The 27339-nt window shown below is 36.5% G+C and overlaps 1 protein-coding gene across 11 annotated transcripts in view; it reads left to right on the top strand.

Moving 5' to 3' along the window:
• CHD9 (chromodomain helicase DNA binding protein 9) overlaps positions 1-27339 on the top strand; it is an 84743-nt gene that overhangs the window by 48633 nt on the left and 8771 nt on the right. For 6 of the 11 annotated variants that reach the window (XM_021408922.1, XM_021408923.1, XM_021408924.1 and 3 more), the window contains 29 exons: positions 575-643; positions 727-782; positions 1943-2060; positions 2520-2606; positions 4025-4162; positions 5828-5949; positions 6811-7054; positions 8140-8316; positions 9252-9395; positions 9853-10108; positions 10923-11133; positions 12388-12583; positions 13092-13259; positions 13759-13938; positions 14678-14788; positions 15491-15687; positions 16904-17103; positions 17612-17771; positions 18487-18576; positions 19604-19707; positions 19835-19952; positions 20606-20663; positions 20984-21026; positions 21180-21399; positions 21500-21702; positions 21970-22878; positions 24713-24876; positions 25647-25919; positions 26670-26838. In XM_021408922.1, coding sequence (XP_021264597.1) covers positions 575-643; positions 727-782; positions 1943-2060; positions 2520-2606; positions 4025-4162; positions 5828-5949; positions 6811-7054; positions 8140-8316; positions 9252-9395; positions 9853-10108; positions 10923-11133; positions 12388-12583; positions 13092-13259; positions 13759-13938; positions 14678-14788; positions 15491-15687; positions 16904-17103; positions 17612-17771; positions 18487-18576; positions 19604-19707; positions 19835-19952; positions 20606-20663; positions 20984-21026; positions 21180-21399; positions 21500-21702; positions 21970-22878; positions 24713-24876; positions 25647-25919; positions 26670-26838 — 5185 coding nt within the window. The remainder of the gene's footprint in view (positions 1-574; positions 644-726; positions 783-1942; positions 2061-2519; positions 2607-4024; positions 4163-5827; positions 5950-6810; positions 7055-8139; positions 8317-9251; positions 9396-9852; positions 10109-10922; positions 11134-12387; positions 12584-13091; positions 13260-13758; positions 13939-14677; positions 14789-15490; positions 15688-16903; positions 17104-17611; positions 17772-18486; positions 18577-19603; positions 19708-19834; positions 19953-20605; positions 20664-20983; positions 21027-21179; positions 21400-21499; positions 21703-21969; positions 22879-24712; positions 24877-25646; positions 25920-26669; positions 26839-27339) is intronic. The other 5 variants (XM_021408930.1, XM_021408927.1, XM_021408931.1 and 2 more) reach the window with 5 other exon arrangements.

Raw genomic sequence — 27339 nt, 5'->3', positions numbered from 1 at the left:
TCCATCTTTGTGTAATGAAGGTCAGAGTGCGTCCACTGCATCAGAGTAATTTAACAGGGTAAAAACATTGTCTGTTTTTGGAAAGCATTGGAATCACCACTGCTTGAAAGGAAACTCATATGGCAAGTGGGCGTGGAGTCTGATGCTCTTTGGAGGACTTACTGTACTTCTGCATGTAGCTCTCTCTATAAATCTGGAAAGCCTTCCTTTTAAGGTTAAACATCTGAAAGATTTTGGTTTAGTATGGGAATGTATTTTGCAACCTGAACAGCAGTAATCAAATATCAGTAGGATGAAAAAGGCAATCATATCCAGGTACTTCTGTTTTTCCCTTAAACAAGGCAAGCGTGCATGTGTTCAAGGAGGAGCAGATGTATTCACTGTGTTTAAAATTTCTCTGTTGGCATGATAGGTTGAATGTCCTTCATGAAAGGACCCATGAAGGTCGAATTTACCTTTATTGTTGATCTTTTAACAAGCAACTCTTGTCCGTGAAGCTTTTAAGCCTGAAATGTTTGAAGAAAGAGCATTTACTGGTATTTATAATGGTGGCATTGTTTTCCTGTATTCATAGGAGAATCCAAGTGAGGAAGATGCAGCAATTGTAGACAAAATCTTATCCTCTAGGATAATAAAGAAAGAAGTAAGTGATTGTCACTGAATGAACTTATATATCTGAAAATAGGTTTTACTTCATTTTACATTTCCCCTAAATTTCCTTCATAGATTTCTGCTGGGATGACAGTAGAAACAGAAGAGTTTTTCGTAAAATACAAGAACTAGTAAGTATTACCAAGTTGTTCAGTTGAAGCTGTTGGCTGAAGTGTGGACTATATTCTTATACCAAAGTTTTGTGCTACTGGAAGATGACTTAGGACCGCTTCTTGTCATTCTTCAGATTTCTTTTTGCTTATTTCTTTTTGTTAATGCTATTCTGAAACCTGCTTTGACCAGTAAGCTGCCAGCCATCGTTGCCAAAAGAACAGAGTTTTTTGAAAATGTATATTTATTAAATTCAGCAGGGGCTACGTTGCCTGAGGCTAAGTTTAATTTCATGCATTTAAATGAGCTGTTTTTAGATTTACAGTGTTGGGCGTTTAGGAGAGGTTGGTGTAGGTGTCACTTTCTGTTTTGAAAAGAAAAAAAGCTTTTCTAGTTATAGAAATGAATTTACATCAGAAGCAGGAAATGAAGAATGAAGAAATAGCTTTTTCCATATTTTCTTTTTCCCCATTTCATACCTGTCTTCAGCCACTAGCTACTGAAATCTGACGTTAGAAAGATTCACTTGAGGTACAGTTAGTTGGTATAGCTACCATTGAAAGTGGTGCTCGTGCTTCTTTCTTCCTTTGACCCTGCTCCTTCATGCCTCTCCTCCAAAAGGATCTGAGTGTGTTCTCCATTCTGGTGTGGGCTCTGCTGCTGCTTATGCCCCTCACTGATTCTTTAGATTAGTTCAGCTATACAGTAGTACCCTTGAAGAGCTGCTCACGTTAAGTATGTGAAAAAGTTAGATCCGGTTAAGTACTTCTTTCTCTGAAGGATATTCTTAGTTAAGTTTTTGTTGCTTACATCTGTGGATTTATGGATGTTTTCTGATAAAGTGTCAGAATTTGAACTTACTTAAGCTCACTTTTAAGTATGCTTGATTTTCCTCTCAGACCGCGTGAAAGAAATTTGTGAATCCAGAGAGTTCTGTGGATGCTAGACAAAAAAAAAAAGCTCCCTTAACTGGATGCTTATTTGGAAGATAATAGATGTTATGGTCATTTGGAAGAATAAATCTTTAATTGTTGCAGTGAATTCTGTCTTAAATGATAAAATATTCTCTCATTTGAGTGGAATTTTGGTTTATAAACTAAATTATTTTAACTGTATGTTAAAAATAGATAGTAAGCCTTGGCTTACATTAATATATTAATGTTAATCTCTATAATTTTAGCTCTTATCTCCACTGTGAGTGGGCCACAGAACAGCAGCTTTTAAAGGATAAAAGAATCCAGCAGAAAATAAAACGGTTCAAACTAAGGCAAGCACAAAGAGCTCACTTTTTTGCAGATGTGAGTATGAAATACACAATTAAAATAAAAATTATGGTGAATTTTTTATTAAAATACAACAGCTGAATGCTGAGAAATCAAATTAGCCATTAGGAGTGGGTTTGCGTTGCAGTGGGGGGTTGTTTACCATAATTTTAAGAGCAGGCCTTCTGGAGTCATTGATCTAACCTGGCTTGAATGGCTTAAATGTAGGATTATTGGGGTAACTATTTCCAAGTGACAATGAGAGAAAAATTATTGTAGTGTGGCTAGGTTCTCCAATATATAAACTTCCCAAGACAGTACTAAATGCCTAAATGAATTTGGGAGGGGTTGTGAGTTGCAAAGCATCAGTAGTTTCCAATTATCCAATTCATTCATGCTTGATCAGATTTCGTGTACGGTGAGACCAAGTCCCAGCATGTGCCAGCTTTTTTTTTTTTTTTCCTCTCAACTGATTTTTTCAATCTTGCAATGCAGATGGAAGAAGAACCTTTTAATCCTGACTATGTTGAAGTAGACCGGGTATTAGAAGTTTCTCTTTGTGAAGATAAAGACACTGGTGAGGTAAGTGTATCTTAAAGCATGTAAAGAAGATGTACATGTCTGATAATTGTATTTCTAGCAGATTTCAGAGTTAACACAATCATGATTTTGTCATGATTTTAATCCTCAGTAATATTTTCATTGATCCACGTCAGTCTTGCCATTACCTGGCATTATTTTCTGAAAGAGAAATCACAGCTCAATGGCTTTTCTTTCTATTATGTAAAAGTAGAAAAAGCTTACGTGGTTACTGATGCAAATGTGAGTTGTGGTAATTACCATGTGAGTTGAGATAAAAGACTGGTCTCATGTGCTGTCCTGTTTGTCAGGTAATGACAAGGGTTCACTGCTGAAAAAAGTACAAAAAGGCAGGCAATAAATACCTCTAGTGCTTCCTTCTTGCTCTCTAACTCTGCCCCCAGGGTTTTGGCAGTCAGCAACTGAGAAGCTGTATAATAGCCACAAATGGACTTCTTCCTCTGCATTTGACAAAACTCTTTCTGCACCCAGTTTTTAATGTTGGCCCAAAACGTCAAAGGTGGATGTTGGTGGTGTGGCAGTAGAGGTTAAACCTTCCCACCAGTAGTCCTTTATGTTTTGTTGCCTCGTGACAGATGGCAGCAGAGGAGCAGTCCGACCAAATGGTGTCTGACATGGAAGTGTAGATGAAGCAAAGGGGTGTTGCTGAATTTCTCCATGGAGAAAAAATGGCACCCACTGACATTCATTGATGCTTGCTGAACATTTCTGGAGTCCCAGCAGTGGATGTGAGCACTGTGAGGTGATGGGTGGTGCGTTTTGACAGTGGCGATTGCAACATAAAAGACAGAGCACACTGCAGACATGTGTGCAGTTTTACAAGCACAACACGTGGACTCTTGTTCATTGCTGGCAAAAATGCAGAGCTAATAGTGGTGACTGTGTTAAAAAAAAATAATGATTTGTAGCTGAGAACTTGCTCTGTCAAATGGTGTTACTGTGCTCTTTGTATCTGTTGTAGTTTCCATGGAAATAGGTAGGGGGCATTACTTTAGGGCCAGCCAGTGTACCTCGTCTGGTAAGCTATTACAGAACAAGAACATGAGATTAGAAAAATGGTTTAAGTAGCCTAATTTGGAGAATGAAGGAAATGTCCTAGGTGGCATCTCTGTTAAATTCTTTTTTTTGTCGTTTCCACAATTATCACAAATTTAGCAATTTATCTTCCCTAAGACTGACACTTACATGTGAGTAAGCAGGACTAAAAAGTACTCCAGAGGTCTACACGAAGTAGAAAAATATGAGAAGCCAAGGATAAGTACACAAATTACTCAGAAAGTATCGGAAATGTATTTTTCTTTCCAGGTATATCCCATAAGTTAGCTGCTTATGTAGTAAGGTATATTAACAGTCTGTATACTAAATTAAAAGCTGATAACATTCAGAATTTTCTTCTGCAGCCTGTTGTTTACTATTTAGTAAAATGGTGTTCGTTGCCATATGAAGACAGTACGTGGGAGCTGAAAGAAGACGTAGATCAAGCAAAAATAGAAGAATTTGAACAATTGCAAGCTTCCAGGCCTGACTCAAGGAGATTGGTAAAATTATGCCCAATTTACTTGTCTGTCTTGGCAAATTAGATTTGATCTTCCCCGCTATAAACTTCTGTGTTAAAATGTAAGACTTACTGACATTCTATGTGAAGGATTTGTGAGCCCTGTTACCTGCGGATAATATTTTCATCTAAATTGTTACTCAGTTAAAGAAGAAATAAATGTTTGGAGAAAATATGAAGCATTACAACTTTCTAAGCTTTCAACTAAGTGATGAGTAACACGCTGAAAAAGGCTATTACAGAATGTAAGCACCGTTAAGATGAGGAGAAAACAGAGTAAAATATAGCCATCCTCTTGCGGAGACCAGAGTGAAGTCTTGTGCTTCAGCACTAAAGGAAGTTCACAAGCAGTCCTGTCAAACAGATTCCATAATTACTTCCTGCTTTCATTTTTCTTCTTTTAATAACGGGATAGCTGAAAGGAAGAAAAATACATGTAACAAGGAAATGTGTGTTGTCCTTAAATTATCAATCTTCTGTCTCAGAGTAGGAGGGGAAAAAAATACTACTTCTATTTAAAGTGCTGTATATGTCACTGTCATTGCTTGCTCTGACTTAAGACATAGGAGTGGTACACCACACTTGCTCTAATTATTTTATGTAACTGAGTGTGCACAGTATTTTAATTTGTAGGATTTTATTTTAATCTTCTTTTATCTACAAATAATGACGGGAGTCATGGCTCACCTCCTCGTACTATATTTTTCATTTTTCTGGTATTTATTTAAAATCCTGCCACTCTGGCATTTGGGAAGGCCTTGATAACATCTCTGTTACCATATTTGACTTGGAGAGAAAACGATTATTGAAGTGCAGCTGTACCGATGATAGCCATGTCAGCATCAGCAACAAGTATTTTTTGTTCCAGGCTCCAGCACATACAAGGAAGTAGTTGCTGAGAGCAGCCCTGCAAGCAGGAGCATGGCTCTTGGCGTGGGGGACTGGGCAGATGTTTGCTGGTGGTGGAGGGGAGGAGGCCACAGCTGCTGGGAGGGAGGGGAAAGCACCCCCTGCTTGGAGAGGGAGTGTCTGAGGATGCTGACGCTGGCAGTAAAGAAACACAAAATTCAGTTCCAAGTTGCTAGATAAGGCTATGCGAGTCTAGAGTAAATGCAAGCTTTCATAAACCCTGGGAAATGTAAAAAGTACAGCTGATCAGAAAAGATCTTATGAAAACTGTTTTGCTTGAATTTGTGAGTTTGTTCAAGTCGTAATGTAGAAGCTACCTGAAGAGAGTATCTTCTGCTGGAATCCTACTTAGTTGCAGTCAAACAACTTCATGGTTTCTGTGTTAGATTGCCTGCTATGATCTAATTGCCTGTCTGTTGAGTGCACAAGACTGGAGCCATGGAGATTAAGATAATATATTTTGATACAGTTAGTCTGTTGTGTCATGTCCTTAATATTTTTATATTTTAATATAATCTCTAATTTTAGAAGTATTAATTTAAATAGACAAATAAGATTTTCAAGTTTCCACAGACTGGACATTAGCAAGTAATGTCACCAACAACAGCATTCCAATTTAAAGGTTAAGAAATTTCTTTCTAAATCTACATTTTTAGCCTTGAGAAATACTGAGTAGAACTGTTATGGGGGGAAAAAAAAAAAGTATGTGCTAACTTTCATATTTGTTTTTCTTTCTAAGGACCGACCACCTCCAAACTCATGGAAGAAGATAGAACACTCGAGGGAATATAAAAATGGCAATCAGCTCAGGGAATATCAACTGGAAGGACTTAACTGGCTTCTGTTCAACTGGTACAACAGGTAAATGCATGGAATTTTTATAACATAAATGTTAAAATACAGGGAGTGAATAAATTTTACAGGGAATAAATACTGTTTTAACTAAATTTATCTTCATTTCTCTGCTTACAGCTGAAAAGGTATAATTGAAAAAATGAGGGTTTCTCTTCCTTTGAAACTGGGTGTCCAACTATGCTTTTATCAATGGGAATAAAAGAAATCAAAAAAGAGCAAATAAACCTAAATGAAAATGTATTTTCAGTCATAACATTTTACTACATAGTCGCATGATCTACAAAATAAAATGTTTTCAATTCTCAATCATGCTCTAGCACCTACGCTAACAGAGTGAAGAGCTGGAATATGTGGCTGAGCATGAGCACCCAGTGGCACTTTGTACAGTCATTTGATTATATGCCTCTGTTTTGGTTTTGAAAATGGAGGGGAAGTTTGGCAGTGATGCTTTGTTACATCCTGTTTGTGTGAGGGTAGCTGGGTTGTTTTGTGATTTTTATGGAGTCTTTATTGATCTCTGGAAGATTCGTTACAGGAAATACTGATTAATTTGAATTCCTTTAACTGGGGCAGATGTAGTCTGAAAAAAAATAACCTTGTAATATTTTTCTAGGAGAACCTCATGGAACATTCCATTCCGAGGTTTTGCCAGTGCTAAACATGACTGAAAACCTGTGGTTTTGTGTGTCAACTCATTCTTTCACCAAAACCAGTGAACATATGAGCGTCTCTTGCAGTACCTCAATTCTCAATGTTGTTTTAAACTGGTATATTTGAGCTTTGTTTTTTAAATTGTCCTTTTGAGTAACAGCTTGAGCGTTGTACTTTATTTGACCCCAATAACAAATAAATATATTTTACTTTCAGACGAAATTGTATTTTAGCGGATGAAATGGGTCTTGGCAAAACCATTCAGTCAATTACATTCCTCTATGAAATCCTCCTGTCTGGTATAAGAGGACCGTTCCTGATCATAGCTCCGCTTTCCACTATAACAAATTGGGAAAGAGAATTTCGCACGTGGACTGACCTTAACGTTGTAGTGTACCATGGAAGTATGATCAGCAGGCAGATGATTCAGCAATATGAAATGTACTTCAGGGACTCCCAGGTATCGTAACATCACTCGCATGCACGGTCTTACCCAAGGCACGTCTCAGGTAGTGGGACTGAAAAGTATGCTTTATATTATCTGTACATATGTCTTACAGAAAGTCATTTTGCATCCCGTCGTGGTTTTTGAAGCTTCTTATTTGTCTAAATCTTTACCGTTTTCTTACTGAGTAAATTTTGTGAAAGCAGTTGCAGCAAGATGTGTGATGTTTTGGTATGCGGAGAGTAATTCTGCAATCAAAGAAGTGATACAGATACGCATGTGGAGATTAAAGTGTGTGCAGATAGTTGTAGTTGGAGGCTGAATGAAAAGAGCAGTAAGAACAAAAACAGCTGATTAAACTCTGTTTCCTTTATATAGCTATTAATTTCCTTTCTCTACTGTAAACTAGCCTTGCATGTGTATAGTTTGCTTTTCTCTTAATTCACATTGACATTGTCAAGTCAGATTTCAGGGGTTTTTTTAGAATTCTTTTGCCTCTTTTATGTATTCTTACATAGGCAAACATTTAAAAATATATATATCGTAACATTTCTATATTATTGCTAAAGCTGGACACTTATTTTTAGGTAGCTCGAAATAACAAAAGAATGTTTTGTTTCTCCAGTGGCTTGTTGTATGCTACCTGTCTTATTGAATGCCTTCTGCATTCTTTATCAGACCAATGTAGCAGATCAAGCTAGGTGAAAGGTGTTTGTTTAGCTGTCAGCTGATATTTTTCATATGTAACTTTGAGTGCTGTCATATTACTGTCATATTTTGATGGATTGACTCATTTTTTTTCTGTCAATCTTTCAGACTTGTACAGTATTAAAAATGTAGTATTATCTACATGCATCTTCTGAAACTGTTTTATTAGTGATTTATAAGTGGTTAGAATATACTGTTGGTTAGATACAACTGAATTCCTGTTGATGTTGTATAGATACAAGATGTGTATGGTTAATACATGTGCGTAGGTTGACGAACGAATATATAATATAAAAGCTGGTATCCAGCTTTGGATAAAATTTCAACAACAAAATCTTGAAATTGAGTCGATTCAATGTAACGTAACAAATTTTGTGTTGATGAATCTCTAGGGACGTATCATTCGAGGTACCTACAGGTTCCAAGCCATTATCACAACTTTTGAAATGATTCTTGGTGGATGTCCAGAGCTAAATGCAATTGAATGGCGATGTGTTATTATTGATGAAGCACACAGACTGAAAAACAGAAACTGCAAACTCTTAGAAGGACTAAAATTAATGAACCTCGTGAGTAACTGCTTTTCACTTCTGTTGTTTAATTCTATTTGTTTTGTGTAGAAATAATTACGTAGAATATGATAAAGCACAAGCTCGTTTATCTGTCAAGAAAGTCTTTTTAAGCAGTCTTTCTGTGAAGAGGCATGTTCCTGAAACTCTCTTCAAATGCTGTGTTATTGAGACCTGATACTGGTGTGGTTTTGATGGGCAAAGAAAGTATGCTAAGCTTTAACTGTAAACAGAATCTATTTGTGATGGAAGTCTGTTTTGATTACAGTGAAGGCTTCATTTAATATGGTCTCCATAATCCGAAAATGTTTTTTGTGCAAGTATTTGTGCATTAATTAATGTTTTTAAGAGGCAAGAAAATATTTTTAAACAAGTTACTTGACAGTAAAAGCATGTGAGTAATAGTACTAAGCAACTCCTGGAATTTGTTAAGGCAGGTTTATTGTCTAATCCTGCAGTTTGGATTTTGCTTGATATTCTGGGAGCTTTACAAAAAGCAAGTATTACTACGAGTCTTGAGGATTTGGGAGCATTACTACAAGATGCACCCTGACTGGGTTTGAATTGTTCTTTTCTCCAGACTTGACTTATTTTGATCCGCTCATCACTACATGTTGTCAGAAGTTGTTATCTTTGTTTTCTGATACATGTTTAGTGTTTTTTTTCCACAGTGTGGATAGAGGGCTATTATATATGTGTGAATATTGCAAGCCAAGTTTAAGTATTCATTTATTCATTATGGGTGAAGGAAGACAAGATTTAAAGAAAAGCTAGTTGAAAATACGTACTGGTCACCTACAAATCCATCTCTCTCTGTGCTTAGTAAAATTCAGAACTGCTAATTTCAGGTTATGACCTTCAGTCATGATAAAAAAAAAAGAACTTTTTAGCAACTGTTTGCACATAAGTCATGTAATTTTTGTTTCCTTTTATAGGAACATAAAGTGCTGTTAACTGGTACACCACTGCAGAACACAGTAGAAGAGTTATTTAGTCTTCTTCATTTTCTTGAACCGTTGCGTTTTCCTGCTGAATCAACATTCATGCAAGAATTTGGAGACCTTAAAACAGAGGAACAGGTACTGCACACTGAATTAGTTCATCTTAAGTTTGGGTATTTAAACAAGTGACTTGTAGGAGAAACTTTTGGTTAATTTAGTAACCGTTACTGCATTAGAAATAGTTAGAGATTGACATTACTTGGAAAAATACTCTGATAAATTTTAAAGCAGAGTATAACTTGCAGAGTTTTAGTTAATGTTATTTTTACTGTTTTGGATAGACTTTGTAAATACAGCAATTAAATTAGGGAGAAGAATAAAAATTGAAATTTTGGGGCTACAGAGACAGTTGTTAGGCATGATGTTTTTGGAGAATATCAAACATTTCCTTAGTAGTGTGAGGTTAAAAATAAGATGCTATCCTATCTGGAAAACATTTTGTGAAAGCTTAGAAATAAAAAGCAGTGTAAGTTAAAATTTTTTGAATTTAACTACACTTCATGTGTTTGTTCCAAAAAACTTTTGTTTCACTCAGGTTCAGAAATTACAAGCTATCCTGAAACCCATGATGCTCAGACGATTAAAGGAAGATGTAGAAAAAAAGCTGGCTCCTAAGGAAGAAACTATAATAGAAGTAGAACTAACTAATATTCAGAAGAAATACTATCGAGCAATCTTGGAGAAAAACTTTGCTTTCTTATCTAAAGGAGCAGGGCAAGCAAATGTACCAAATTTGGTTAACACTATGATGGAACTCAGAAAATGTTGTAATCATCCTTATCTTATCAAAGGTAAGTACGTGAGAAATCAAGATTGAATTCAGCTTTTGAACTATTTCTGTACTTTATTTAAACTACTTAAGAGCTATTGGATGAGGTGGAAGCATTTTTGACAGATGTAAGGCAAAGCATAAGGCAGTCGGATATTTGAGACCTGACATGTGAACTTCTTTTTTTTGGTATGGTTTCCCAAGATATTTATAATTGATTATGTTATGAAAATGCTACACCTCTTTAAAAGCAGCATTAAGAAGAGCATCTAGAGTGAACTTGTAAAATATTCTTCTTGCAGATTATATGTCAGTGTTTGGTGTTTTTCTCACTTGCTTTGGTTTTTTTTTTTCTTACTTGCAAGAAAATGCAGCTGAAGTTCTTAAGAGTTTTTACTGTGTTTTCAGACAGAGTGGGACTTCAGCAAAGGAGTTCAAAATACCACTCTTAAGACTCATGTCCTACTTCAAATATCTCAGTAAAAAGGACTCGTCTCTTTTTTTAAATGGCTTTCTTACCCAACACTTGCTCAAGTTGTATTTTTCACTTTGCAATTTAGAGGTACTCATCTAATTTTAGGTGTTTTTTTTTTTCCAGTGTGCTTCTACTTAAAAATGTAAGACTTCTTTTCAAACAGCACAGAAATAGATGTTCTTGATAGACTTCAGCTCCCTCCAGAACTGTGTTCTGTCTCCAGCACTGGCTAACCAGGGATATATAGAGTACAGACATTATTAGGTTTTTTAGTAGCTTAAGCTAGTAGCTTATTCTTACATGTATGTGGACAGATTTATGCAGTTTATGCCTGTAGATACTAAGAGATACTCTTTGAAAGGTGCTGAAGAGAAAATCCTTGGAGAATTCAAAGAAACTTACAACCCAACTGCTCCAGACTTCCATCTACAAGCAATGATCCAGTCTGCTGGTAAATTGGTTCTTATTGATAAACTTCTTCCAAAAATGAAAGCAGGAGGCCACAAGGTCCTTATCTTCTCTCAAATGGTGCGCTGCCTTGATATTTTGGAGGATTACCTTATACATAAAAGGTAATACTGTGCATACTGTGTAGTGTATTGGTCTCAGTGGACGTATTTTTTGATGTTGTTGTGGAATACAGCATGCCAAAAATAATCTCTTTTTATGTTACCTGTATGTAACCTCTGTGATTGTATTGTTTTCTTTCATAAAGCTATTTACTTGAACTGAGCTTAACATTTGGTACTTTGTATGTGTTTAATATACTACTTTTAACTTTATAGTAGTTATGTAGCAATCCAGCATGAAACGATTCCTTTTTCTATAACAGTATAACTAGACCTAGACTAGTACATTATATCTACAAGTACAATCTCCCGAAATCTACAGAAGCTGAAACTTGCTTTATGCTGGTGTTTGATTAGAAATGTTAGCATGCACGCATGGTTAGACTTCATATTTAGCAAAATTAATGACTGTAGGAGATGGCTGCCTGCCAAATAGCCTGTGGTCCTGTAGATTATCTGCTGTCCCATTTTATGCCTGATTAGAAGAAAAATGGTTGTGAAGCTTTTTGACTAGTTGATATACATTCAACATCTCACTCCATTTCCAATTTATGGAAGTACTTACCCCCTTTTTAAGCAAGGCAGAGGCATTTTATTTGCTATCTTAAGTTTTATTGGAGTCTTTCTAACTATCAAAGATAACAGAAGTGGCAGTTTTACCTTGGGCTTCTAATTTTGCCACTTTTAGTTTAAGAAGTCATAAATTCATTGATGCCTTGGTAAGAGGTAGTGAGAGGTACTGTGAAGTCCTTTTTGTTCTATTTCTCCTGCTCTTGACAAAATCAATGTGTGGTTTGTTGAATGACGGCTCACCACGTACTCCTTTGTACAGGTTACTTGGTTACCCCCACCCTGATCAGACAGTTTGGTGTATAATATGAAAGTACACTGCCTGCTTCCTTACCACAGGCAGTGAGCCAGGAATAGCACATGAATAACTTCTAAATATACGTGTTAGACTCCAGTTTATAGCGTGTTTTAATGCAACTAAATGCCATGGTAATGCATGTTTAAAGGTATGTACTGTCAGTTAATTGTTCTAATGGACAAAGAACTTGTCTTAAATATTTGATGTCTGGGCTTCCTGATGTGTGTTAGTAGTACAAATAGGCGAGCTCTGTCCTGACTTCTGATAATCAAAGTTAGCTTGTGACTTTTATTCACTGTAAAAATAAATATGCAGGCAGGAAATCTGTTCCACTTTCTCTTTAAATTATGAAAACTTTTGTAATCTTCTGCGCATGTCACAATTTCCAGATACTTATATGAACGAATTGATGGACGAGTACGAGGCAACCTCAGGCAAGCTGCAATTGACCGGTTCAGCAAACCAGATTCCGATCGCTTTGTGTTCCTTCTGTGCACCAGAGCTGGTGGTTTGGGGATTAATTTGACTGCAGCAGATACATGTATAATTTTTGATTCAGACTGGAATCCTCAAAATGATCTGCAGGTAAATGCATTTAACATTGAGACCTGAGGAGTCAAACTTGGTTGACATAAATGTGATTGCTTGGAGTATTCAGTCTTTATTTTGAACCTGCATCATTTTTAAACGTTCAAGTGTTCTTAAGGCATGTGTTTAATGTTTGTTGATGAGTGCTTTCTACCTACATAGGTGAAACCCAGATGACTTTGTCTGGTTATGACTTTTTCTTTCAAACTGATTACTCTTTTAAATGCACAACAAAACTGAGTCAGTGAGTTTATAAGGATTTCGATGACATGAAAACTGAGACAGCACTAGAGTTAAATTCTGCATATACTGAGTAATGCAGTATGTAGAAATTAATTATGGTGTATGGTAATAGTTTAGGAATTTAAGAAAACGGTCACTTGATTTCTTTGTAAAGTCATACTGCTATTTTTAAGATAGTGCTCTAGCAGGATAAACTTCTTGAATCTTATGCTGTTCTTAAATGAGTCTAAATTCTTACTGCTCTTCACCCTTCTTTCAAAAGGCTCAAGCCCGTTGTCACAGGATTGGTCAGAACAAAGCAGTGAAGGTCTACAGACTGATAACTCGTAACTCTTATGAAAGAGAGATGTTTGACAGAGCAAGTCTGAAGTTGGGACTGGATAAGGCTGTCTTACAGAGTATGAGTGGAAGAGAAAACAGTGTCGGTGGTGTATGTAGACTTATTTCCTAAAAAAAAAAAAAAATTTATTTTTGTAATCATGTGGGACGTACTGTAAGTCATAGAAGTTAGCATTTTTTCTATTGTTTGCATCTCTGCCATGCTTTCTAATGAGAACTAATAATAGTTGATATGACTTGTAAGTGTAGTAGCAGTTATTCTGATAAGTGTTCCACTATTTCTTGCCACTTAAGATCTTAGGCCAATAATGACAAAGTTAAAATAATGAGAAAAGTTTCCATTTGTATCCTTTTGTCTTCCTGCATTAATATAATGTGTTTCTTCAGTAAGATGAGATTTGCATCTAGTATTAAAGGGTAGGTTTTAAACCTTCTATTCGTCACAGTATCCAGACTAGCCAAAAACAAAGACTCTTGTTTTAGAAATTAAAAGCTATAGCTAGGTTGCAGAAGCATTGGAATGGGGAAGATATAAAAATTACTTTGGGGGATTTTCCTAGGCTTTTTTGATGCCTGTCTTATTTATGCAGATCCAACAACTCTCTAAAAAAGAAATAGAAGACTTGCTTCGAAGAGGTGCGTATGGTGCCATTATGGATGAAGAAGATGAAGGCTCTAAATTCTGTGAGGAAGACATCGACCAAATTTTGCAGCGCCGTACCAAAACTATCACAATTGAATCAGAAGGAAGGGGCTCCACATTTGCCAAGGTATGGAAGCAGCAAGTTGGTCTTTGACAGTATAGTTCTGTAAATGTTTAAAAAAAAAGCAGACAGAAAGCAATAAATATAAATGTATATAATTTATAAATAAAAATGTGTTATTTACAAATATTTAGGATCTCTTGTATCTTGCTGATCATAGATTAAGTAAAAATCTAATTAGGGAATTAGGGATCACATTAGGGAATGTGATCATCTCTATCTTTTTATCACAAGAGTTATATATATCCATATATATCTTTTTTTTCCTAAATGCAATGTGTTAGTTTTTTAAAGACCTTCTGAAATGAAGCATATTCCATGCTCTCAAGCTTTGATTGTTGGTAGTTTAAATAATCCTTTGAAATTTTTCTCAAGTGAGTAATTTTGCATTAGATGAAATCCCTGAATGCTGATAAGCCTCTTCAAAAGATTGTATTTTTTCCATTCGAGTAATTTAGATTCAGACTTAGAAGCAGAATAATCTTGCTGCTTAATGTTCTTCTCTCCTGGTGGTACGTAAAAGTCCATTCGATTTTTCTGATTTATTATGGGTCAGAGTTTAAAAAATTAAGGGGGAGGAGAACTTTTGAGTTACTTTGCACTGTGAAGTAACTTCTAAAGGCTTAGCAGCAACTCAGGAGATTCTGAAGGAATAAAGTTATGCAGTCTTCCCAACACTGGGGCATTCAAACCCTACAGAATTCTCATGTATGCTGTTATTAAGACTTAGTTTTATTTTTTGCAGGCTAGCTTTGTTGCATCTGGAAACAGGACTGATATTTCTCTAGATGATCCCAACTTCTGGCAGAAATGGGCCAAAAAAGCAGAAATAGATATAGATGCTATCAGTGGCAGAGTAAGTACTTCTGTCATATTGCAATTTTTTTTCAAGTATGTCTTTGCTGTCTAAGAATTAAACAGCAATACAGAATTTTTGGTGTGCATCTTTGTTTAATACCTTGATGAACCAGAGTTTTTGTGATGGTTAGCTTCTGCATGGGTGATCAACCAACTGATAACTTCAGTAATTTCCTAGCTCCCTGTTGTCCCAAGAGAGTTTGGCCATTTCTGATATATATATTTTTTTCTTTGGTTTAAGACCTGGAAACAATTAGAAGTGTGTAATTATTCTGATTGCTTTATTTCCCTCACTGTAAACACCGTGCTGGAATCTGCGAAATAGCTAACTGAAAGTCATAATGTCAGTTTGACAATACTGGAAGCTGTGATGCTTGAAGACATTCCCATGCAGTCAGTTCTATAAAGGTTTCATTGACCTTTTTTACTGATAGAGACTAACAAGTAGTGTAAGTATTCAGCTCACAGGAGGTGTTGGGTGTGGTTTGTAAGTAGCGTGCTGGCATCGTGGTATTAAACCTTTTGTTGTTGTCTTAAATAGTACAAAATATTGTACATGCCATACAAAGGTATTTCCAGTGATATCTTTGCAAAAGACCTATTGGTAACATTACAGAATGTTCCTCTTTGAACTAAGTTCACCTATTGAAGAAAAACTTACCAGCCGTTTCTCTGATGAGGCTTGCTTGAAATTTTGCAGAACAGCCTGGTTATTGATACCCCACGAATTAGAAAACAAACAAGACCCTTCAGTGCTACAAAAGATGAACTGGCTGAATTGTCCGAAGTGGAGAGCGAGGGGGACGACAAGCCCAAACTGCGCAGGCCCTGTGACCGCTCCAGCGGATATGGAAGAACGGAGTGCTTTCGGGTGGAGAAGAACTTACTGGTCTATGGGTATGGTATCTAGCATCCTTTGTCCTAGGAAACAATAATAATTTTAAAAGGTGTTTATATCTACGGAGTAACTAATACGGGCAGAGATAAATACAGATCCTGACTGGTTAATAAACGTTTCTATGTGTGTGCATATATGCTTTATGTAAACCTTCCTTACTGAATGTTTGATGTGATCCTAAGCATCTTAAGATTTAAAACTTTTTTGCAAAAGTTCTAAGTTGCAAAAATATACATCTAATTACGTGACTGTAATTTTATATCTTTGCTTTTGTCGCAAAACCAAGGTTTACCTTAGTCTTTAGGGGCTTTTTGGTATGGGTACATAAATGGCTGTGTTTATAGTGTTACATGTTGCAGTATCTAGGTAGAAACGAGCTAGGCATACATAGCTTCCTTGCTTTTTTCTGGTCCTATTTTAAAGGAACTGGTTTAAATCTTAATTATGCTTTTATAGTTTTAATTCCTAACCCTTGTGCCATTTAAGAGGAATCTGTTTGAATAAACAATAGTCAACACAGGTTTTAGATAAAACTTGTAATTACCTTGTGTATGTGTGTATATACATAATTATTTAGACAATAAATTTATTTTATAATCATGCAGTCTGTATAAGGCTTTCTGATGATTTGCAGTAGAATAAATATTAGTGAAAAGAGATGAAAGCCTTTCTTCAGAGAGAGTTAGACCTATTTAATATGGGCAGTACAACTGTCTCTATGCAAGCCTTTACAATAAGGGCAGGCTCAAAACTCTCTAAGTAAATACCTAAAATAAAAACAATCAAAGGCTTAGTAAGTGACTTGTTCATAATTGTAGAACATCTTGTATTTCAAGGAAGTTTGAATAGGAACTGAAAACCTAACCAGTCATTTTAAGTACACTTAAGTCACGTGTTGATTTTGTAAATAAATCTTAGGTCTTCTCTCACTCCCCTGAAAAGATAAATGACTGTATTAGTCAGTATGAGTTCCCATGAGTTTTGTGTCCTAAGAGCCTAAAACTATTTCTTTTTCTAAGCAGGCAAACTTTCTTTAGAATGGTTTTAAACAGTTTGTTGGAGATGCTACTTTCAAATTCCCACTCAGTAAGTTAAGCAGAAGGAAAAAAAGAGGAATTCCTTTAAAATTTTCAGCTTTCCTTTTTAAAAAATAAGTCTGCAGGCTTCCGTAGTGTATGAATTTTAAGCGCTACTGTGTGTTTCTCCTTGGACTAGGTGGGGTCGATGGAGAGAGATTTTGTCACACGGTCGCTTCAAGAGACAGCTAAACGAACAGGACGTGGAGATAATTTGCCGTGCTCTCTTGGCCTATTGCCTTGTTCACTACAGAGGGGATGAGAAAATAAAAAGTTTTATATGGGACCTCATTACTCCAACAGAAGATGGGCAAACACGGGAGTTGCAGAATCATCTTGGTAAGGTATTTTTTGCAGTTAAATGGCTTCACATACTCTTGCCTTTGCTGCTATAATCACAGCTAAAAATTCACCCTGAAAGTGTGCTACTTGAAATAAATAGAACTTATTCCCAGATACCTACATCAATTGATGGAAAAAGAAGTTTCATTTCTGCTTTGCTTTTGCTTTGGGTTTTGATGGCAAATCAAAATCCCAAATGGATTGGTATAGTGTGTGTAAGCTTTCTTTTCATTTCAATTCATAAGAACCTGTTCTGTGTCATTGTAGCTGACAACAGGTTCTTTCCCCGACTCCTGCTTTGTCCTTAGTTTGTGAAATGCATTTGAGAGATGCTCTAAGAGACAAAACAAAGAAGGAAAAAACACCTCCTATTGAGAGGCTGTGAGGCAAGTGTATTTTCTGCATTGCTGGTCACAGTGTTAGTATAGGATTTAGTCACAGTAAGTGTCACAGGGGATCTGTGCCTATCTGTTGCTGTTACTGTATCATGTCTTAAATTATATAGGCCTGTCAGCCCCTGTGCCTAGAGGAAGAAAAGGAAAAAAAGTGAAGACCCAGGCTAGCACTTTTGATATACACAAAGCAGAATGGCTTCGAAAATACAATCCAGAACATCTGTTGCAAGACGAAGGATACAAAAAGCACATAAAACACCACTGCAACAAGTAAGCAGTAGTTGAAGTGTGAATGTTTTTTTGCTTTTTATGTGCAGATTTTTTTTTCTAGTTCTTCGTTGTCTTCTACTTTAAAAATACCTGTTGTTTTGCTATGAAGAAACAAGTTTTCATGGTGTTTATTTGATTAGGTGTTCATGCTTAAATAATTCTGTTATCCTTTACAAGTTTATTTAAGTGGTGAAGGGATAGGCTGCTGAGAATCTGAGCTGGCTTGCTTGACTCGTAACGATGAATGAGCTTATTTTAGATAAAGCAATACTCAGTAAGAAAACTTGTCATACTCTGCTTGAAAATTTCATGCAACCATAGTCAAGAACTGAGATAAAGCAAGGAGAAGCCACATGAATAAAATTCCAAAGCGAGGAGGAATGAGAAGGAATATAAAAGATGTTTATTGTCAGCTCACTGAAATCTTTCCAAGGGAATCTTCAGAGTAGGAGTAGGGAAATATTAGTTTGCTCTTAACAGTATTTTATGATGCGAGGGAGGAGTATTTCTGCTGGCTCTGGATGAGAGAGAGATTTTTTTTTTTTGTGATGAAACACTAGCAATAAAGAAGTGCAAGGTGGAGGAACTGGAGCTTATCTCCTCTCCTAACTGAAGGAAGTATGTTTGAAAGTTTTGTGGTGTTATTTAAAAAAAAAAAAAAAAAGAAAAAAAAAGCTTTTAGAGTACAAATACATGTTTGTTTGTTTTCCTCTAGGGTCTTGCTTCGAGTAAGAATGCTGTATTACTTAAAACAAGAAGTCATTGGTAATGAATTTCAAAAGGTGTTTGATGGAACTGATGCCAGGTGAGCTAAATGGAGGCTTTTTTGCTTGTTCATTTTAAATGTAAACTTATCAAATGAAACGAAGAAGTCTTCCCAGACCTAAATAAGAAGAGTTGCAAGGAAATATTTATATATTTAGGCTCTGAGAGAAGGGTTTTTATTTGCTCTGTGTACAAAATGCTTTGTATCTACTTGACGTGAGGAAATCTTGATTCCTATTTTATAGTAGTCTATCAATATATAGTACTATTAAAATAAAGTAGACTGAAAAAAGTAAGTGAAAGATGAAGTTATATACCTTACATTCTATCTGGTAGGTTTTTCTCTGCATCTTTCTGCACACTTCTAGTTAAGAGCTGCATATTCCATTATTATTTTTCATTTATCTGTGGAAGTGCTTCTGTTTGGAAATTCTTGCACTTGTAACTTCAAGAATTTGTGGTGGATATAAAGTTTTAATTTGATTCAGAAAGCTGTTACAAACATTTACAGAGAAGTCCATCTCATGCTATTGAATGCAAAAGCAGATAATTTTTGGCTCATTAAGTTTTGTGAACGCAAACTGCTCGAAGTTGGGAGGGAGAAAGAATATTACATGCTGTTTCTGCTTCTGTATTCTTTCTCTCTTACTGGTCTCCATCAAATATAAAGTACCAAGCTATGTGTCTAGTATTGCTGCTTTTATTGATTATAGAAGTGAAGAAATGTATTTCTTAGTTTCTTTAGGTTATCCAAATGATTTCTAAAGATTAGCTACACAATGCAGCGTTAATTTATGTACCTCCTACTGGCATGGCCTTACATTTGTTAACTGTTAGTTGCCTTTAAATGCCAAAATGAATTTAAAAATTTAACATGTCAATCCCAAGAATCTTTACAATCTTCAAAATTGTTTAATTAGTTTGTTGGACATGGAATGTGTTGTTATGTGTATTTGAAGAAAGTAGTTTGAAAACCCTATATAGCGTACAAATTCCAAAGAAGAAAAAGAAATGTATTGCTCCCTCTGAATATTACTGATGTTGGTGCTGTTGGTGAATCTCCATAGTGAAATTGATGTTTGGGTCCCTGAGCCAGATCACTCTGAAGTTCCTGCTGAGTGGTGGGATGCAGAGGCAGACAAATCCCTTCTAATTGGAGTTTTTAAACATGGTCAGTAACACGAATGACTGCATGTGTACTCCCCTCCCCCCTCCCCCCCCAAGTATAAATGGCTATAATCTTATTTTTATAGTTCACTTTAGAAGTTGCATTTTTTACCTTTTTTTTTCATTTATAGGTTATGAAAAATACAACACGATCAGAGCAGACCCGGCACTGTGCTTCTTGGAAAGGGTTGGCAAGCCAGATGATAAAGCAGTTGCTGCTGAGCAGAGAGCAAACGATTATATTGATGGGTAGGGGTATTTCAAACTGGGCATGGATGTTTTGAGTCCATAAAGTAAAAGAGACTGAATTTGTGTGTTGTACTTCATTCTCTTCATACTCTTAACTGGCTTTATACATGTTAGATGTTGTTGCTGTGAAGAATACTGCTTTGAGCAAACATAAGAAAATGTAACAAAACTATTTAAATCCAGAATTTTACAGTTAAGGAAAAATGTAGCAACCTGGTGTTAAAAGGGCAGTGCCTTGTGCTGCCAAAATGGAAATGTTCATTAGATTGTGAAGTTGGAAAGTATTCAGAGGCGCTGAGTATTACAGACCACTTCAGGTCAATCAGCTTGGTGTAATATTTTTCTGTTGTTCACCAGTGACCCCAGTAGATCAACTTGAGTATTACTGATAAGTGCCGAAAGGAAGAACTTCTTCTGTTCATTGCTTAATCAGTGATATTAGCAACTGTACTCATAAAGAATATCTTTGAGTGAGATAGCAAATTGAGAGAGGAGGCAGGTTTCAAGTCAAAGTTGCTATGAAATATTTTCCTTGCTTCAAATATAAAATTAAACACAGCTAACTAAAATGAAATGAGTTTTGCTTGTGATTGAAAGAGTGTAAGGCTTCTCGAAATATTAAGATAGTTTCTTTTCTGTTGAAATTTTAACAGGGATGTCGAAGATCCAGAATATAAACCAGCACCAGCAATGTTTAAAGATGACATAGAGGTATAGTAGGCATCAATTAATAGCTCCTTTTAACACACTTAGAATGTAACCTTTCCACCTTTTTTTTTGAGCAAATCACAACATTTTTCTATATTTGTCAGAATTCATAGATCTTACTCCATGTTTCTCTGTATTTGGGCGTGGGGAACAGGAGAAAATTATTGTAGAATTCTGTTGTGTGCCTTGTTAGCCATTTATCCAAAATGCACGTTAGTCTTGTTCTTTGTCATATTTGTTAGTTGTCTGCAAAAGGTACATTCTACCTAAATCCCTGGGGACGGACATGTTTTTTACTTTATTTCACTTTTGTTTTTCTACAGGATGATGTTTCATCCCCAGGTGATCTAGTAATAGCAGATGGAGGTAAATAGATTCCACTTCGAAATCTGCTCTTAATTCACAATTGCTTAATTCCCCCGGCTTTTAGCTAAAACATATCTAGATTGCCTGCTGTAATAGACAACATAGACAACAGCAACAATTAATTTCTTTTCCTGTGACTTTATTTTACTGTAGATGGGCAAATGATGGAAGGGGACAAAATCTATTGGCCAACTCAGTCTGCCTTAACAACGCGTCTTCGCCGCCTAATAACAGCTTATCAAAGAACAAGTAAAAATAGGCAGGCCCAGCAGATCCAGCCAGCATTCCCAGTACAAACTAGTATGATGCAGCCTCCGTATGAAGAAATTGCTCTAAATCCAAAGATGGCTGCTAAAATAGAAAGACAGCAAAGGTATATGCATTATACAAATAGAAGAAATAATTACTGCTAGCTGCACAATACAGTGAAAAAAATTACGGTATTTACTTCTTTTTTTTCTTTGCTGATAAAGGTGGACAAGAAGGGAAGAAGCTGACTTCTACAGAGTTGTGTCCACATTTGGAGTGGTGTTTGACCCTGAACGGGGACGGTTTGATTGGACCAAATTCAGAGCTATGGCTAGGCTACATAAGAAAACTGATGAGAGCTTAGAGAAATACCTATATGCATTTATGTCAATGTGCAGGAGAGTCTGTCGTCTCCCCTCAAAAGAAGGTGGGTGTGTACTTTTGTATCTTTAGTTTTCTCTTCAATTTCTGTTGTTAGTGTTTATCTTGAAATCACACATTCCAGAATGAAAATGGAGGAGAAGAAAATAAGGAAAGATCTTAAGTAAACTGTAAAACTGAAAGCTTAAAAAGGGGCAATATATCAACTTACTCAAGACATGTACTTCTGGTATGGATTTGTGGTGGTGGTTTTTGGTTTTGTGTGTTTTTGTTTTTTTTGCCAAATTCTCATCTTTGTTTGGTTTTATTACAGAACTGGTAGACCCAAACATTTTTATCCAACCAATTACAGAGGAGCGTGCTTCTCGGACTTTGTATCGCATTGAGCTTCTAAGGAAGGTGCGAGAACAGGCTCTTAGACATCCACAGTTGTTTGAACGACTAAAGCTGTGTCAGCCAAACCCAGACTTACCTGTCTGGTGGGAATGTGGGACTCATGACAGGGATTTACTTATTGGAGCTGCTAAACACGGGGTTAGCAGGACAGATTATCATATTCTTCGTGATCCTGAACTCTCATTTATGTCTGCCCAGAGGAACTATAGTCAGAACAAAGTGGCACTGTCAAGGACTTCTACTCCACTCTTACATCAGTATCAGATGGCATTATCTGCTTCTCCTCTTACGCCTCAGTCAAGATTGCCAGATGCTAAAGTGAATGCTCTTGAGGACGCAAAAGTTAAAAATGAAAATCTGAAAGAGGATGCTCAGTCGTCTGAAGAGGAATCTATGTCTACAGAGGAGACGCAGACAATAATGAAATCTGAACCTCTGAGTCCAAAAAATGGTGCACCAGTACAAAATACAGAACACAAACCTAGCGTGAAGATTGAAACAGACAGGCGCATGGTTGCAGCAAGGACAGAGCCTCTAACTCCAAACCCAGCTTCCAAAAAACAGAGAGTCAGCAAAAGAGGATCAGACTCTAGCTCTGACTCAGACTCTGACTCAGACAGATCATCCTGTTCTTCCAGGTCATCTTCTTCATCCTCTTCATCTTCCTCATCTTGTTCACACTCTCGATCAGGCTCTAGTTCTTCATCATCTTCATCTTGTTCTTCAGCATCGTCATCCTCATCGTCTTCATCCTCATCGTCATCATCGTCATCATCGTCATCGTCTGAAGAGAGTGATAGTGATGAAGAGGAGGCACAAAAACGTGGTATGTGTAGTCTTATTTCTGAAGTACAATTTGCAAACTGAACAAGTTGTTGACTTTTTATGGGAAAAGGTCCAAAAAAAGGACATTAAATCCTGCGGCAGTAAATGTAAACAAGTGAGCTGAAGAATTTCAGATGCAGTATTTTCTTTGCTTCTTATTCAGTGCCTTGGATTGAGGTAGTTTGGCTTTGTTGACTAGTTCCCTAAGCAAGCGTACAGTGCGTGTGGCTCACGTGTGGGAGGAGAGTTGAATGCCAGTGTTTTCTGGAAGTGTATTTTGTGTATGTTCCCTACTACTGTTTCTCTTTCTTGCTTAATGCAGAGATTCTTTTGGTTTCCCTGTTGTTATTTTTTCACTCTTGCTTACCTGTCTGTGTAGCTCCCTCACCGTGTTTTTAGGAAATCTGCTATAATGCTTCTGTACAAGTTAAAGAGGCAAGCTGTATTTTCTTGTGAGATGGATGTGGCCAAGCAGTGTACTTATGCTGAAAATTTACAATGTAATACATTCCTTTTAGATACTACAAGCTCTACTCTTGCTGCGTTCAAAACTAGAATGTGAAAAGCTTTCTCTACCTTGTGATAACAAATGGTAATATAAAAGCGAAGAGAATGAAGCTAGGCAGTGGCATTACAGTATGAGTAAATAAGCTAATTTTTTCCCGATAGCTCAGGCAAAATGGCATTGTCTAATTAGATGGATTCTTGTATTTGAGAAAATCACAGATGGAAACCTTAGAGTTAACTTACTGGGGAAATGATTATTGGGCAAGTAAAGTGGCACTTAGACAAAATGATGAAGCTGCTGGCTGTAGCATTGGAAGGCTGTATTCAGAGGAAAGAGTGTATGAAAAAAGATGAAAAACAGTGAGAGAAAAGGAAGGAGCATGAGACACAGATATTTAGTTCTAAATCATGAATACTAAAACATGCTGCAAGTCAAAATATTAGTCTCACTTTCTGCCAACTCAGTCTGTTTATGCACGTAACCATGCAATCTTCAGATTGCTAAATCTTGTAAATCAGCCTTTCTTTTGGTTATTTTACTGTAAATTGGAATTTAAGAGATTGGAAAATGCAGGAAAACTTTTCTCAATTTCATCTGCACTTGTTTTCCGCTAAGTTTTGTGGCATACGTTGTATGATGGTCATGGAACCTTTGGCTTATTTTCGATATTGGAAACATACTTTGAGAGAGTGTTTAAAAAAAAAAAAAAAAAAACACACACAGATGATTTGATACATAGCCATTCCAAAGGACAAATTTGAGTTCTGTAAAATTGTCCCTCAACACTCCTGCTCTTTTTGCTGACTTAGTATTTACCTTTTCTGGCAGCACCCTCATTCACTTCGACTGTTTCCCCATGTCATAGTGAAGCTTGTGTTGTCTGGACAGAGGAAAAAGAAAAATAATGATGAGAATTAAAATTAAGTTTGTGGACATACTGGAAAGTTACTAAGGGAAAAAAAATCTCTGTGATTAAAATGAAAAAAATCAATTATGCAGAGGCACGTTTTCAGTATATGTAAAGTAGAGCACCCAGTGTTCCATCCAATAAAAGAAATAAGGGCATTTTTATGAGTTGTATCCCAATAGATTTGCCACACTCTCATAGTAGACATCTTTCTGTTCAATCTGATTCAACATTTTAGTGTTCATTTGTTTGCAAATGAAATACTTAGGTTAAATTAAGGACTGCCTATCAGCTAATAAATTATTGAATATAACTTTGGTCTTTCTCTGAACATTGTTTTATGCGTGTTGTTCACCTGAGCTTCTTACTAGGAGTGTTTTTTAACTTACAACGAGAAGTTTTACTGGTGGTTTTATTTAGCAGAAGGAACCCCTCATATAAAAGCGTATGATGAAGAGAGTGTAGCTTCTCTGAGTACAACACAAGATGAGACGCAAGACAGTTTCCAGATGAACAATGGGACACCAAATTCCAGTTACCTCCTGCAAGGTGGATACATGTTGGCAGCATCTTATTGGCCAAAGGCAAGTTTATCATATTTCTTTGAAAATCAAGCTTATAGGGGAAGGTGAGCTGTGACATTAGTATTCAGTTAAATATGATATAACCATATCACAGAAGCTGTGGGAAGATAATGGGGGGAAAAAAAAAACAGAATTTTGTTCAAGTTAAATTTATAGTAAAACTAGGAAGCAAGACTTTAAAGGAAGTATATTTGTATCATCCTGAGTGAGTAAGAGTATTCTTTGAAGCAGTCTCAAAGTATGTAAAAAATGAAGTAGAGTGAGAATTCGCTCATGCTACATATAAGAAACTAGTTTCTTAGTGGTAATTGGACACCTTCAGCTACATTGTGAAGTTCGGAAGTCATGCTGGGTGTAGGCTGGGTGCAGCACTAATGTAACACAACTTTAATGTTAGAATTTATATTATATGATTCCTTATACTGAAATTCTACAGTGTACATGGGAAAAGATAATACTACTAATTGACTGTAAACTCATCTTCTTTGAAATAAGTACTGAATTCTTCTATGCTTTTTAGTCATTCTGAATTACTATGGCTGACATAGCCAAGTTTAGTTCTATAGTTCATTATGTTTGCATTTCATTGTTTCACAGCAATATTTTTTCATTTGAGTGTTATGCTCTTTTTTGCTATTCTTGAATAGTCAAAGATCTGTGGACTTTGATTTTTAGTTTGCTCCACAGAGCAGTTTCTTACATAATACATGAATGTAATGTGTGTGGTGTCAGTAAGCATTCCTCTTGTAAAAATACTTTCTGTTCTTTAGGATCGAGTTATGATCAACCGGCTTGATAGCATTTGTCAAACAGTGTTGAAAGGTAAATGGCCTTCAGCAAGAAGGAACTACGACAGCAATACAGTGGCATCTTTCTACACAACCAAACTTCTGGATAGTCCAGGCGCAGCTACAGATTACAGTGAGCCCAGTGCACCAACACCCCCTCTGGCAGGTGTTAAAGAAGAATATGATCAATCACCACAGATGTCAAAGGTGAAGAAGCATGTACGAGAAAAGGAGTTTACAGTGAAAATCAATGACGTATGTTTATTTTTATTGCCCTAGGACCTGATTGCGATTGCGGTGTGCGGCATGCTTTACCTGCAAGTGGCTGCCTGCTCTTACTCTCACTTGCTTCACACACTTGTTTGTGGGTATTTGGGTCTGCTTTTCCTGGGCATTGAGTATTTGGGGTTTTTTTGGTTGTTTTATTTTTTAGTTTTCGTAAACCTCTGGAGGGAAATCTTCATTATTCTCCTCTCTGAATTGAAATTCTGCTGTTATAGCGTTTCCTCAGCCTGTTTTATGCCGTTTCTCAAAAAAAAAAAAAAGACAATATTTTTGCTTTTTGGCTTCTTTTCAACATTTCAGCATATCCTATTCAGCAGGCGCTTTCTCTTTTTCATGGAGGTTTACAGGTAAATTTTGCACTTGAAAATGCAGGCTAGAAGCTTCAAACATATTTTTTACCTCTATTTTATGACCTGTTGATAGCACATAATAATCTATGAAACTTCCCCTTGTAACTTAATTTGCTTATTTAGAGAGGTTCAGTGTCTGTATTTTTCAGTTAAGTGGGCAGATAACCTAAAACTTATAGGCAATTCCATGACACTTCTGGTCAGCTTCCTTCATGCGGAGCAGAAGCAGGACTAGTTTTAAGGCCTGATATAAGGCTTTCCTTCTTCCTCAACTCCTCTGGAGTAACCATTTGTATGTGAGAATCCTGATTTTGAAGTAGTCATTAATGTTTCAGAAGAGACACTTCTAACCCTGGGATTTATTTAACAGGAAGGTGGTTTGAAATTGACTTTTCAGAAGCAGGGACTGTCTCAGAAAAGGCCATTTGAAAGTGAGGAAGGTGCACTGGGACAGCAGCAATACCTGGCTCGACTACGTGATCTCCAGAATGCTTCAGAAACCAGCCTTGTCAACTTCCCAAAATCTCTTCCTGAATCAGGTATACGCTGTGAATTTCTAAAATGTCAGAAGAGAATAAAGATTAGTAATAAATAAATCTTCTCTTCTTTGCTCCTCTGTTGATCTCCATGTGTAGGAAGTGGAGAGAGATGTTGGCTGTGATATTTGTTCTAAACTGCAATTTGGGGCAATTCTGTGCAATGTGTTAGGGAATCTAGGCACCTAAGTTGAAGCATGGAATTGGACCACGAGTACTTTCACAGTCAGTTTTTGTGACGTTCATTTATTTGAAGGATACCATTATGTATAATAAATCCTTCTGCAGGAAGACTTTAATTATTGTAAAGCACATCAGTCTATGCTGTAAGTGATCAGTTACAGTTAGAACAAACTGTGCTTAGTTTGGAAGTGAAGATGAAGAGTTGCAAGCTTATTGCCTACGTTGTTTGTCTTTGTGCTCTTTGTATGCTTTCCCGTGTCTCACGTAATGAAACAGTTGAAGGCAGTAGTCTGCAACAAGTTATTTGGCTTACAGCCAAAC

Source organism: Numida meleagris, chromosome 10 (assembly GCF_002078875.1).
Source record: "Numida meleagris isolate 19003 breed g44 Domestic line chromosome 10, NumMel1.0, whole genome shotgun sequence".
Classification (NCBI taxonomy): domain Eukaryota; kingdom Metazoa; phylum Chordata; class Aves; order Galliformes; family Numididae; genus Numida; species Numida meleagris.
The sequence above is the reverse complement of the archived record's forward strand: the minus strand, read 5'-3'. Positions and strand labels throughout refer to the sequence as shown.